At 38.2% G+C, this 13,948-nt stretch overlaps 1 protein-coding gene across 1 annotated transcript in view; it reads left to right on the top strand.

Moving 5' to 3' along the window:
* LOC140150979 (uncharacterized) overlaps nt 1–12,866 on the top strand; it is a 37,396-nt gene extending 24,530 nt beyond the window's left edge. The window contains exons 13-19 of the mRNA XM_072173162.1: nt 1,689–1,783; nt 2,737–2,831; nt 4,119–4,207; nt 4,727–4,894; nt 5,144–5,363; nt 5,642–5,739; nt 6,170–12,866. Coding sequence (XP_072029263.1) covers nt 1,689–1,783; nt 2,737–2,831; nt 4,119–4,207; nt 4,727–4,894; nt 5,144–5,363; nt 5,642–5,739; nt 6,170–10,834 — 5,430 coding nt within the window. The 3' untranslated portion in view covers nt 10,835–12,866. The remainder of the gene's footprint in view (nt 1–1,688; nt 1,784–2,736; nt 2,832–4,118; nt 4,208–4,726; nt 4,895–5,143; nt 5,364–5,641; nt 5,740–6,169) is intronic.
* Nucleotides 12,867–13,948: the final 1,082 nt, after the last annotated feature.

Raw genomic sequence — 13,948 nt, 5'->3', positions numbered from 1 at the left:
GCAATTAAGCAAATTAAAGTCACTTTAGTGCCTTTGTTTCTTATTTCAATCCTCTTTCAACCGCTGTGAACCGACATTATTAATACATGATAGGGTCTAAAGTATCAATAAACGCATATAAAGAAAATAATACATTCAAAGTGCTTTATAAAATGAAGTTTTGATTGCGATATCAACCAAAAGTCTAATTCTTACCTACAAATACTGAAATGTTACTTACGAATACAGCATAATACATGACATGTGTAATGAAGTGTCCCTACCAATGGAAATTAATTGTCAAAAACTTTAAGCGGTACCCCAGGACACTATTATTACCCATATACGGATTCATTCAACAATTATTTATTATGTAAAATTGCTGATTAACTACTTGTATATCAAAATGAAGTGGTCAAAATCTTGCTAAAAGCATCAAAAATTTTTGATCTAAGGTAATAGCATTTATTCATTTGGACGTACCATCTGAAAGAGATCTAAAACTACCATTTTATTAATTCATTACCATAATAGCAAAATTTAAACCTATAAACTCAATATAGATATTGTTAAATCGCTCATGTTACCTACGAATACCCGGGTTTCTTCACCTTTTCATTGCATAAAGCGTTAGGTGTATGCGTATAATTCCTAATATTCTTGAAAACATATATCATACTCGTTCTTATACAATGTGTAAATTGATTCATACTCATTTGATAAATAAAATACAGAAACTGACCTAAACTTCATTTTCAAAAATAAACTAGCATAAATTAACCACAATCATCTTGATCACGATATAAAAATACAAACAAATATTTTCTGGTTGAGCTAGCATTTTCCTGACACCCTGTGGTCTACATTACACGAAAAAAGCGTTAATGGGAATATTCCATTTGTTTTAGGTTGATTAGTATTGCGATAGTGAAAGCATCCTAGTGGTATTCGTAGGTAACATTGGGTTTTGATATCACATTTACTATCACACGTCCTGGATTTATTTTTCAAGATTAGTAATGGCACTTTTGGTTCCTATAAGGCCAATATGTCATCAATCAATGGGCAAAAGGAAAAAATTGTGGAGACATTTTAATTTCGGACTTTTATTTTTGGCCCGTGGACACTTTTGGTTGGATTCGACCAAATATGGCCGACTACTCAATTGCATTCAACAAAAGCATGATTGCAAGCTACCGCGACAGTTCGTCTCATACACATAACAAATGCACTACGTTCAAATAGGTTGATGACAACATTTGATTGAATGGACTGCACTGGGCCATGATTATGGTGAAGGACACTGGTTCAAATCCTTTTTTTGGAGCCAATCGATAAAAGCATGCAGGGCCTCTATAGAGGTTACTTCTTCTATACTGCTCATTGTCTAGATATGTGCTTGACTTATCAATTGGGTATTATTCACCTTATATTTGATTAAAAACATTATTTTTGCAGTGTATTAAAGCAAATCAAATGAGTCTTGTATATAAATCAATATAAACTTTATTTATAGAGATGCAGAAAAAAGTGTGCATTTAGGTTCAGTTTTTATTTGGAATTCAGATACCAGCAGAGTAGAGTCCAAACTTGTAGTCTAATCCCATTGTGGCATTCAGATCCTGCTAACTCTGTGTAGGTAAGAAAGAAATTGCTGGTAAAAGTCACAGGTGGTCATGATATGTTCTCATCTATTTGCATTTGCGTAGTTGTTGCGACAAGTAGTCAAGAAGTACGGAACCAAGAGTTGGTCTAAAATTGCTGATTTGATTCCTGGCAGGACTGCTATGCAAGTTAGAGACAGGTATGTTAAACAGATTAAGTACCATATTGAACTGGGTATTAGTGCCATCCCTTTTGAAACTAAAATATGTGACAGGGGATATCCAAAGAATGCAATTTGTACATACCAAATTCAACTTAAACCTACTTTTTGTTAGTGCCAGCCAAAAATACTTCCACAATTCCTGTAATAATAGAAGCTTAGTCTCATTTATAGATACCTTGTGTCACTTAATGTTTGTTAGTGGCATCAAAATGCAATTGATAATAGCCGCCATATTTTTTGGCTACACAACATAAAACATGCAGTGATGTCACTACCAAACTTGAAGTGATATGCGATGCATACCCAGTTAGGTGTCTTTATACTTTATACTTCTTGTGTCAATAGCTATTTGATTAATGGAGATTTAACCTCCGCACTACAAATACCTAATTGCATTATGTGCACTATTGTCCTGTGATAATTGTATTGCTCGACTACTGACTACCACCTGTCCTGATGGCCTGGTATTTTGAGCCCAGCTTATGAAAAAGAGATAATTATGTTCTGCCAACAAGTGCACATTGCTGGGTGCACATAAATCCTTTCAGCTTGGCTTTTGTACAAGATGACAACAAACAATCAGGTTGTTGAGCCAAAATTCTGGCTGAGATGGGATTATAAGCAGATCTTCTAGAACTTAACAAGTAAAATCTTTTATGGAATAGCATTATAAACAGGCACAAGACTACACATGTGTCAGTATTTATGTATTTTCTAGTCATAGAAAAGTTGTAGAACTGGTTTGCCATGATTCATGAATGCATGGTATGTAGCCAAGTTCTTCTTCAGTGCACATGGTTACACATGCTTTAGCCTGTAAACTAGTCCTAACTGTTCACTAGTAAAGCCACATTTTAGCACCATATATAAATATTTCTGCATTTTGTGTAGATGTTCATTGTTCATTAGTCATGTGTTTATTTTTACAGGTGGTGTGGACATGTGGCCCCCAATGTAAAGCGAGGCCAATGGGACCCTCAGGAAGATTTGAAAATGATTAACCTCATTATCAAACATGGACTAGGTGAGTATTGATTGATTGAAAATGATTAACCTCATTATCAAACATGGACTAGGTGATTGATTGATTGATTGATTGATTGATTGATCGATTGATCGATATATTGATTTGTTTGTTTGTTTAGTCGAGATGCTAATTTCCAAGCAGGCCCTGCATTTACAAAGATACATTGTGAACAAGAAGCATAAATATATACAGTAATAAATCAAAATAAACAAATATTATAAATGTACACAGCAAAGAATCACAATAATACAAGAATTATAGAAGAAATAAATATATGTACGGCGCAGGTGCATTGTGATCATGTATGTCAAGGAAACATGGTTTTCGAAATTTGACAGGATTATCATCAAATCTGACTCCTGTTTATGTGTGATTGTAGAAGCATAGCGTCATACCTTGAAAAATATTAAAACCAGGAAGCTCAGTCAAGGGGAAAATATTGGTATTTGGAGGGAAAATTTGCATCCATGCATGAAACACATTTTAGATTATGGAAAAGTTTGCTGTATTTCGAGTTAAATTTGGCTTATCTTCCCAGGATATAAGCATTAAAGAAGTTCCAAATTTTGTTGTGTATTGCACAGATTATTATGTCGTTACTTTTCTGCACCACTTAAAAAAAATCAAGAAACTAAGAATAGGTTAACAAACAAATGAATTAATCTCATCATATTTCTGGCTTCAGTGTCAGACTGCATTTGTGGCCTTTCATCAGGCAAACTAATCTTGTGTAGATTTGAGCTGAATTTATACTTGATCGCTTTAGCAGAAAAGCGATTCTCACACATGCTCAGTGTTTACTTATCGATCAATTGATTCAAATCGCTGAGGCAAAAACAATGTCGCTTTTGCAAGTTGAAGAAATCTCAACTTCCCAGCGATATCGCTTGACACGTGAATGCGTCACCCAAATGACCCAATCATATACAACCAACTGGATCTATTATTTTGCTAATTAATTTAACTTTCTCGATTATTAACTTTTGATGATGAATTAATTCAAAGCAATAATTATTGACAGCAACTGATGTTTTAAAAATGTATTTTGTGGCATTTAGAATATTTTAATTGTCGTCTGCAATCGCTATCACCATGATAAGTATAACATCGCAAAATTTGGCGATTGCCCATCGCTTTCCAAAAGCTTTTCATCGCAATCGCTCGGCGATCAAGTATAAATTCAGCTTCATAAAATCAGTTTTTGTGTTTGTCAAACAAATGCTAAGCAGGTTTAATTCCCAATGATAGCAACTATTTAAACATATCATTATTATGACCTTCCAGGTAACTGGAGGAAAGTTGCGGATGATATGTTCAAAGATGAGGAAAGTTCTCGTACCTGTAATTCTCTGCTGATTAGATTTAGAAATATGGTAAGTATAAAAGATTGAACTAATTAAATAATCCTTTTGGCAGTTTCTGGATATGTTCTGAGAAAAATAAAAAATTGATTGTTTTTCTAAACTGGGTGTATGTGCCTATTAGAGGAAACCTATCATAGAATTCAAGTATCATACTTCCATTTCTTTGTGTCTGTAAATAACATACTGTTGTCAGTTCTTTCAGTATACTGCAACTGCCTCATATTTGGGACTGGTGGTGGTGGGTTAAGCACTTTGGTACCAGGAACCCTCCTTCTCCAGCTGCAGACACTGTCATTATATTAAAAGGATTTTCTGCTTCTCCATCTAAAAAGGATTTCAAGTTGAATAACTCTGAAAATATGTCAGACACAGGCCAATATAATTATTATAGATAACAGAAATACATCTATCATCAGCAGCTGCTTACAAATTGCTCCCTACAGATAGATTCAGTACACAGGTGACCCCAACCAAGGTTGTTTAATTATTTAATGTACAAATGATTGTAATCATTTGAATTTTTTGCAGGTCACAAAGCTGAGGAAAAAGAACAAAATATCCAACGGCAAAGATATACCTACTGACACTCTACTACAGATACTTAAGGAACAGAAACAACGTGAATGTGATATTATAGAAGAGAATAAAACCAAACCTATAAAGATTAGTACAAGGAAATCTCCTCATACAGCCAAGGTTAGTACAGATTATAGATGGATTAGCCATATGAATGCCTTTGGATTGGCCTAATCCCTAATCCAGTTGAAATCCATACACTCCCTATGGAAAACATGACCTTAATCTCCCAACCAAAGTGTGAATGAGATTACCTAAATGGGTCTTACATTAGCATAATTATGCAGAAAACTTTTATTATCCTAGTATGAGCTGTTTGTTGTACCACACCAGACTTACACAGGTAAATCCCTATTTTCTATTCCATAGGATGAGGTGGGGAAGAAGAGAAGGACTGTGACAAGGGATAGAGCAGCAAAGAGAGATGCATTGGATAAATTGGAGAGATTGGATGAAGTAGATGAAGTGGATGAAGTGAAACAGGGGGATAGAGCACCACAAAAGCCATACTCAAGAGGACGTAAATATAAGACTGTGGAGGAATCCAGTTTAGAAGAAAACATTATTGAACTACTTAAACCAACCACACGTAAGTATTACCAGAGTATTTTCATTAGATTTCAACAGGTTAGCAGTCATAATTTATTTTTTATGCAGGAATCGGGAAAGTGATCCTACTTGGGAATCAAACCAGAGATCACAGTTGTGAGACCTGTGTTTTTGTTGATAATGTTGCAGCGATGAACAAACAAAAATCTCTGTGAAGTGAGGGTGTCCCAATTTGCAAGGATGCTATGGTTTGTTACCTTATCTTTGAAGCCATTTGTTAATTAATTGTCTCATTGCCTATCTCTTTGTATCTTTCAGATAAAGGAATCCGTAGGAAGACAAGAACAATGAAGAAACCCAAACAAAAGGCAAAACAGTCAATGAACAATAAAGCTGCATATGCTATGCTACTCAAGGTTAGTACATGTGTAATGTCACCTTGCTGTGAATTCATATAAGTTTCCTTCTGGAAGTCTAACACTCTATTCAGAAAAAGGGTGCTACTTATGCAACAACAATAAAAAACAGAAGGAGAAAATAGGTTTGTCGGGGAGACATGCACAGGCTAGAGTTCTTTCAATGTTTTTTTTTAAATTGCAAACACACACAAAAGAGCATTTCTATGGGATGTTATTCATTACATATATTGCTATAGTTTGGCAATATCTTATTTAAGATTAAACTTTCTCTTTATATTTTTGCTGTGTCTGGCTTGGCTTGAAACAGATTTGAAATCTTTTCTTCTGGAAACAATTCAGAACCTGCTAAATGAGTCAAATTCTATGTAAATAATTTCCTATCTGTACAATAAATAAATATTTGTTCTTTTACTTTTTTGTCAAATAGGTATACGATGTGAAAGTGAAGGAGGAGAGTCGCATGGTAGAAAACATGTTGGGAGTTAAGTCGTACACCAGGAAAACTTCACAGACGAGTAGCCACGCCCCTGTTGCTTCACCAAGTCAAAGTAGAGAAGGAACACCGCTGCGAACACTGGATAATCATGCAAACAGTCAAATCACTGAACCTGCTTCAGCAGGGACCTCTCATGAGACTCCTGCAAGAGACCTTCTGCAAGAAATGATAAACCAGGAACAATTGCCTCCTGTCACAGTTACCATGGAACTAGTACACAATGAAGCAAGTGGAAGTAGTGGTAACCAGTTAGGTGATGAAATTGCGACATCTACAGACACTTTGCAAGAGACATGTACATTTACTTCTTTGAGGACACCTGTCAATACCTCCACACCTGCTTCTAGTACAATGTCATCACACACTCAACCAGATCCAGCAGTGACCTCCCTAGATACTTCTGCCACCAAAATTCTACAAGGAATTATTAACCAGGACCAAGCTCCTTCTGACATTGTAAACGTGGAGCTTGTTGTAGACTATGAAGAAGAAGTTGGAAATGACCAGCAGAGTGATGAAGTTGTTGCCCCTGTAAGTTCTTCACTACAGACAATCACATGCCCTTCTTTGAGGACAATTGCTGACACCCCCACACCTGGTCCTGTGCCTAGTCCTGATCCTACACCTGTAGGTACTTCAGATGTGACTCCTGTAGGTGCTTTAGATGTGACTCCTAATCTCCCATCACCTCCTTCAGGAGTAGAGGTAGATGAGTCCGGTGAGGCAGATGTTGAGATGCAGTCAGTTGGTGATGATTTTGATGATGCTGGGATGGCATCTGATTCTGATTATGAAGAGTCCTCACAACCTGTAATTCCTGATGCTAGCACAATAGAAACACCAACACAAGAAACAGTCAGATTGGAAGAGCAAGAAACAATAAAACCAATTGATTCTCAGATATCAGCAACACCAACTAAACCAACAGAAGCCATAACACCATCACTACCACCAGAAGTTCCAACAACAGAAGCAATGTCAGTGTCAGTTGCATTACCCTCACCACAAGTAATCTCAACAACACAGACTCAGGTTGCAATGCCATCAATAGCTCCAGTTGTACCTACTACTACTCCTGTCATACAAAGCACTACTCCAGTTATACAAAGCATTACTCCTGTTATACAAAGCACTACTCCTGTTATACAAGGCACTACTCCTGTAATACCAAGCTCAATTCCTGTAATACCAGCTACTACGTCTATTATACCAGCCTTGTCTCCTGTTGTCTCAACCTCTGCTTCTGTTGTACCAGTTGTACCAATCGCATCAACATGTCCAGTGCCTCCATCAACGCCGGTCATATCATCAAGTCAAAATATTAGCACTGTCATGAGCACCCCGTTGCCTCAAGCGACTGTAATCAACACACCTGTTCCTCTACTACATACACCTGTGCCAGTAGCATTATGCCTTGCGAATAGACAAGGTACAACACCTCAGCAACACCACCTGCAACAACAGGTGTTGCAGCAGACTCCACAGCGGCAAGTCAGTACCGCTCAAGTTGTCCCTTCTCCAGTGGTAACTGCTACTCCTGTCCAGCCTCATCCAACAGGTCTCCCGGCTACACCATCTACACCAAGTACTCCACTGCTTACACAGTTAGCCTCGGTGATCCAACAGGGTGGTCAACTTCAGCCAATCAGCTCTCCAGTAGGCGCCATTCAGTCCAATGTCATGGGTAATATGCAGCAAGCCGGTGCGATGCAACAGAATATGATAGTGGTTGGAAGCGCACCTGTGGTGCCAATTTTCATACCCGGATTGGGAAATGTGTACGGGTTTATGCCTGGTAGTATGCAGCTTGCGCCAGCAGGATTGACTAACAATCAATGGAACACTAATGTGATGCTGGGTGGTGTGCCACAAGTTATACGACCTCCGCTACCGTATGTTCAACAACCAGGGCTGCAACCTATGATGGGTGGAGCTGGACTTATGCAACCAGGTGTTGGAAACATGCAGCAGGTGGTAGGAATGACTCCTGGAATGATGTCGGGAATGATGCCAGGAGTGATGCCAGGAGTTGGTAATATGGGAATAACTCCTAACAGTCAACCTTTTGAGATTTCAACACAAGCTGCCAATGTCACATTACAGGCCACACCTACTTCTGCTCCTGCTTTAAGTACTGGTATACTAACAACACCTGTAGTCACACAGGTTTCATCTGGTCCACCGGCAGGTCAAACTGCGGTCCAATATCAGTCAAATCCAGCAGCTGTGACCCAAGTTGTATCTTCAGTGCCAGATCCTTCCACCTCAGTACAAGACTCTACCCTCAGGCAAGGTGATAGTGTGCAAGAAACCACTGTAGCAACACAGGCATCAGCTACAGGTCCAGAAGCCCATAGTTCTACCATACAAAACCCAACACACACGGTATCAAATTCTGAACCTTCAGAGTCTTCTGAACACGTTTCAGTGGTACAGGAGACTTTAGATACATCAATGGAGTCAGGTATTGAACCAATTGAAGAATCTGAGTCTTCTATCATTCAGGAAGAGCCGGATGACTTACGAGAGTTGAATGCTACACTTGCACAACCTGAATCACCAGTAGGTAATGTACAACAGAACGTTGTGACTCAGAGACATGATGGCTCCTCATCGCAAGGAGAAAGTAGCAGTAAAAAATTTCAGAGAGATGTTCAAGTTATATACGCAGATGGGAGCAGCAAGATAAAGGTAGAAACTGATATACCATCAAGAAAGACAAAAAGAAAACGAAGAAAGAAAACTGTACCAGATGTATTAGTACGTATATACGAAGATGGAGGTGGTCTAAGCAGTATTCTCCCAAGCCTGAATTCGGACCGTATCAGTGGCTATTTGCCTAAACTTGAAGACAGAGGTAACAGCGTTAACTCGAATCGGGCCGTTTCCAAAGTGAATCCTACTACTCGTAACTTAGCCAGTCTTCCTCAGCAGATTTCTACCACAACCAGCCAAATGAGTGTGACACCTGTGAAGCTTGATCCATCTGCACAGAGAAATGAAATGAACATTGGTGGACTAACACCAACAGGTGACCAACCTGTTACACTACCCCCTTCTTCAAGCAACAATGTCCCACAGAGTCCAAATTGGCAGACAACTTCTGGTGATGCAAATCCATCTATGGCAAAAACTATGTCCAGTACGATTGCAGAAACCATAAGCAGTAATATTCAGTCAACACCTAGCACAAGTTTTCCTCCAACTTCAATTACATTATCATCAAATATGCCGCAAACAAGTGGGATAAGCTTACATCCAATACCAGATGTAAGACCTGTTGCTAGTATTCTACCGCCATCAACCCTTCAATCTTTTGGAACACAAAAAGTCATAATTACTAAAGCGTCTATGCAGTCGGTAGGAAGGCCACAATCATCTATGACCACAATCCCCGTATCAATTATGCGGGCACAACCAATAGAAGTGCTTCAACAAAAAGCAAGAATTTTGAAACCAGGGAGCACCAATGGTAAACCACCACCACCGAGGCCTAATCTCCCTGTGCGAAGCCTCATAGGACAAAGCAGCAGTGACACATCTGCCATGACAGGTACACCAGGAAGACACCAGGTTAAAATGCTCAGACCGGTAGCTGGAGTCCAAAAGACAATAGGTGGTACTCCAGTTCGACGTTTTGCAGGTAAAAGGATGCCTTCTCAGATGCAGAGTGCTGATGATGATGATGAAATCGCAACTACTACCAACATTCAAAATTCAGATCCATCTACACCACTCCGTTTGCAGAGATTATCAGATGTATTGCCACATTCTGGGAATCCAGAAGTAATTCAATATCATCTTGATCCCAGAACTGGGATTATGATACGCAGTGATGCACCATGTGAAAGCAGTAAGGTGCCTTCCCACATGCCATTCAGACCTGGTGACAATGAAATCTCAGCTCCTACCAATAATCAAAGTTCAGGTGGGTCTCATCCACCACCTGTACAGAGATTATCAATACCAAAAACACAGGCACGTAAAGCGGTACCAAAAAGACAACTAACAGAGTCTGAAAGAACAAAATTGGCACAATTGAACCAAATGGCGGAGCAAGTGCTGGGATCAGATGCAACCGATGAGAAGTCAATTCCCTTTTTACCTCCAAATTCAGCAACCTTGATGGCTCTGAAGACCCTCCTTCTGCACCGTAGAATGTTGGAGCAAAATGCTAGTGTGTACAGATCTGCAGGGCAGACTCAAGAGAAGGTGAAAAGGTACTGGTATAAAGGTTATATGGCGAGTAAATCACAAGATGAAAGTGGTAATTCTAGCCAACCTGAAACAAGTGAAGATACTGCTGCCGCTAGTGAGCCACACCCACTAGCACATGTCTTGCCTACGAGTGATTTCAAGCGATTACAAGAACGTTTTATGTCTGTGTTTGCATGGCCTGCATTGCTCTCAACAGTAACACCAAGGTCAAAAACAAAAGGCAAAATATCTAAACCCCAAGCTCAAGCAGCATCTACAAACTCATCATCAGAGCAGCAAAGTGTGAGAAAAAGAGCCGCAGAACAAGTACTAGAGTCGGCTACGACCAGTGAGGAACCTTGTGCTAAAATATCAAAACCTAGTGAGCCAAATCTATAATGAGAGAGATTATATAATGTCAGTGTTGTCAAGAGTGTAATAATTTCAGACCTTAGACACCGGGTTTAAGTTCATAATTTTATACTTATATATATTTATTTTTATGTCATATTTTCTTGTTTCAGCTTTGACTTGCTATTTTCACACCAAATTGTATGTCCTAAGTGTCACTTTTGAACAAATTAAGAAGTTTCAGTTTTAAATGATAGGAAAGCTGGGTATCAAAGCAGAAAAAAGTTCATAGATGTTATGGATCACTGTTGCAAATAGTGGTATACTGACATTTGATTTGTGTGTATACATGTATAACTACATGTAAATCTACTATATTTACTCTATTAAATGCCCCGGGGCGTTGCATTTTCCAAAAGGGGGCATTAATTAAAGGTCATTTATACAGCGATAAATCCCATCAAAAATTGTTAGATAAGCTTAAAAATCTTGGCGAAATGACAAACTATGATCAATGACTTCCAGTTGGACCGGTTCACTTCCGGGTTATATGCGATGTAATTTTCTACCATTACCGACTGTGTGTGGACCGTGGTAAGCTTACTTACACAAGATAGCATGGAAATTTCAGCATTTTTTAAACATCTGGGTTGAAATAAAAATGGCAGGGGTGTTTAATAGAAGGGGAGACTAATAGAGTAAATATGGTAGGTGTAATATCTAAACCAAAACCATAATATTTATTCAAATTCAGATTCTAGCATTTTGAAACAAACCTAAATGGGTTTAAAATACAGGAATTTGTGAACGTGAAAGCAATGCTAAAGACAAAATTTAACATGATGGTATTGAAGCCATTGAATTTGGAAACCATAGATTCAAATACAATTAATGCAAGCAGTTGACTCTGCTGATGCATAATGAGTTTATGAAATATGAATCAGATATGCTATCAACAAAATAAATTGCATAAAAAATATACTGATTGCCTCTTAAAAGGAGTATTTTGTGATTCTAGCATCCTCTTTTTCTGGCATGTTTGAGTAGATGTTCATCATAGGCGTAGATCCCGGGGGGATGGGGGGATTTATCCCCCCAATATTTTGCCGGGGGGATGGTCCATATAATCATCCCCCCAATGTTGACACCTGTGTGTGGGTTTCTGACCAAATTAACCTTAATATTTGGCAATTTTAGCCCCACAAGTGCCAATTTTTTTCCGTGCTTTGCGCGATTTTATTCCACTTTTGCCCCATATTTCACCAATTTAGCTTAAATATGGCAAAATTGTTTGCGCGCGCATTTGTACCATAACCTTATTCTGTCACCAAAAGTTGCTGCATTCGATATTTGTCAAGAAATTTTTTCTAACCTCATCCCCCCCCCCCCATGTCAAAAAGAAATCTATGCCACTGATCTTCATGAAAAAAGTTTATTCTCAAAAGTTGATTCCAATTTTCTATTTGCAAGTTATGCATCATTGTGTATATACATTGCTCCATATGCCACTGTGCTGTAATTTTGTTCTGTTAACAGAACATAAATGCAAATTTAACAATATTTTTGGCTAAGTGAATGAACTGCAAGAATATTTTGCACATTAACATTATGTAGCCAGAGTTTCTGGTGGAAAAGAGGAGGATGAAGTTGTGGATCACAAAATTCCCCATTAAAGCAGAACAAGGAAATATTAATAACTGGCAATATATGTGAAACTATGAAGTCTAATGTAAACACTTTAAACAAATTGAAAGGACACTGTATAAATGCAGACATGTGAGTTATTGATAAAAACAGTTGATAGATTATGTTGTACATAATTTTCAAACTTTTTGAGATCATATAGCCACCAGTATGGGGCCCATGCAGAGAAGATTTATAGGCGATCCCATCATACTAGTGAAACATCCGGGTACTTGAGAACCAGTCTACAAGAAATTTCAATTGAATGTCAGCAGTGTGATGATTCTCTGCGTACACTGTGTGATGAACTCCCGCGTGTTCATAACGCGGAAGTGAATCCAACCTTGCCAACTCACTCATGATTGGATAGTATTTTCATTATTATATCCATGATCATGCGTTCACGTAAAGCTGTTGGCATCTGTGTCCATTAAAATGGATTTTTTACTTTTAGTATACTGATTTCTTGTACTTTCAGACTTTTATTCCTCATTCAAATGTGGGTCAATAGTAACAAAAAGGAGCTCATTTGAACAGGGTACTGGTGTTCTTTTCAGGGATCATCTCAAAATGCTTATCGACCCAAGTTTTGGACATATTTTGAGTATTTGAAAATCGCGTCTTTGGAACGGGAATCAACAGTGAAGAATTGTGTGAAAAGTCTGTGATTACTAGACTGGTTCTCAAGTACCCAGATGTTTCAGTAGTATCATGGGACTGCTTATAAATCCTCTCTGGGGTCTGTGATATACTGACTTTAAATTTAAATTGATACCCCGATTTGAATTATGATGAAAAGTATTATATTTTCATATTATTTTCTTTATATTTACTTATGTTTGACCAATTATATTTGCTAATATCTCAGATTTATCATCTGAACTTGTCATTATGTAAAAGGTGTGTTGGTGGCAGTACTGGACAGAATTGGGCTCTTACAGTTAAAATCCATACACCCTCTATGGGAGACATGACCTTAATCTTCCACATATGGAGTGTAGATTTCAAATGGATCACCCATTCAGGTAACCTCATTTGAAATCCACACCAGGGATGCAAATTGTGCGGGAGCGGGGAGCACCGCTCCTAGGAAATGACAGTCAAAATTGAGGAAATAATGCCTTGGGAAGAAAAAAAGAAAGAGAGGGAAAAAGAGGGAGTGAGAAGAAAAGAAAAGAGGAGGGGAAAAGAGGAAAGGTTGAAGATTACATATATAGAGGGAAACAGATAATTTAGATAACAAGTTCTTTTATAGGGGAGGGCTGTGAGGCAGTGAAGCTACTGAATGGAAGAGAGGAAATCTCAAGACACTTGTTGTGCAAATTTGGAGGAATTCATGTGATTGTTCAAGAAATAATAGCAAAAAGGAGGAAGATGTTGTGTTAGAATACGGAAATTAGGTTATAATGCATATGAGGAAGAGAGGAGATATTCAATGTAATATAACAGGATAAAATAAGTTGGGTGAAGGTAGGTGGA

The sequence above is a fragment of the Amphiura filiformis genome, chromosome 4 (genome assembly GCF_039555335.1).
Source record: "Amphiura filiformis chromosome 4, Afil_fr2py, whole genome shotgun sequence".
In the NCBI taxonomy this organism is placed as follows: domain Eukaryota; kingdom Metazoa; phylum Echinodermata; class Ophiuroidea; order Amphilepidida; family Amphiuridae; genus Amphiura; species Amphiura filiformis.
The sequence above is the reverse complement of the archived record's forward strand: the minus strand, read 5'-3'. Positions and strand labels throughout refer to the sequence as shown.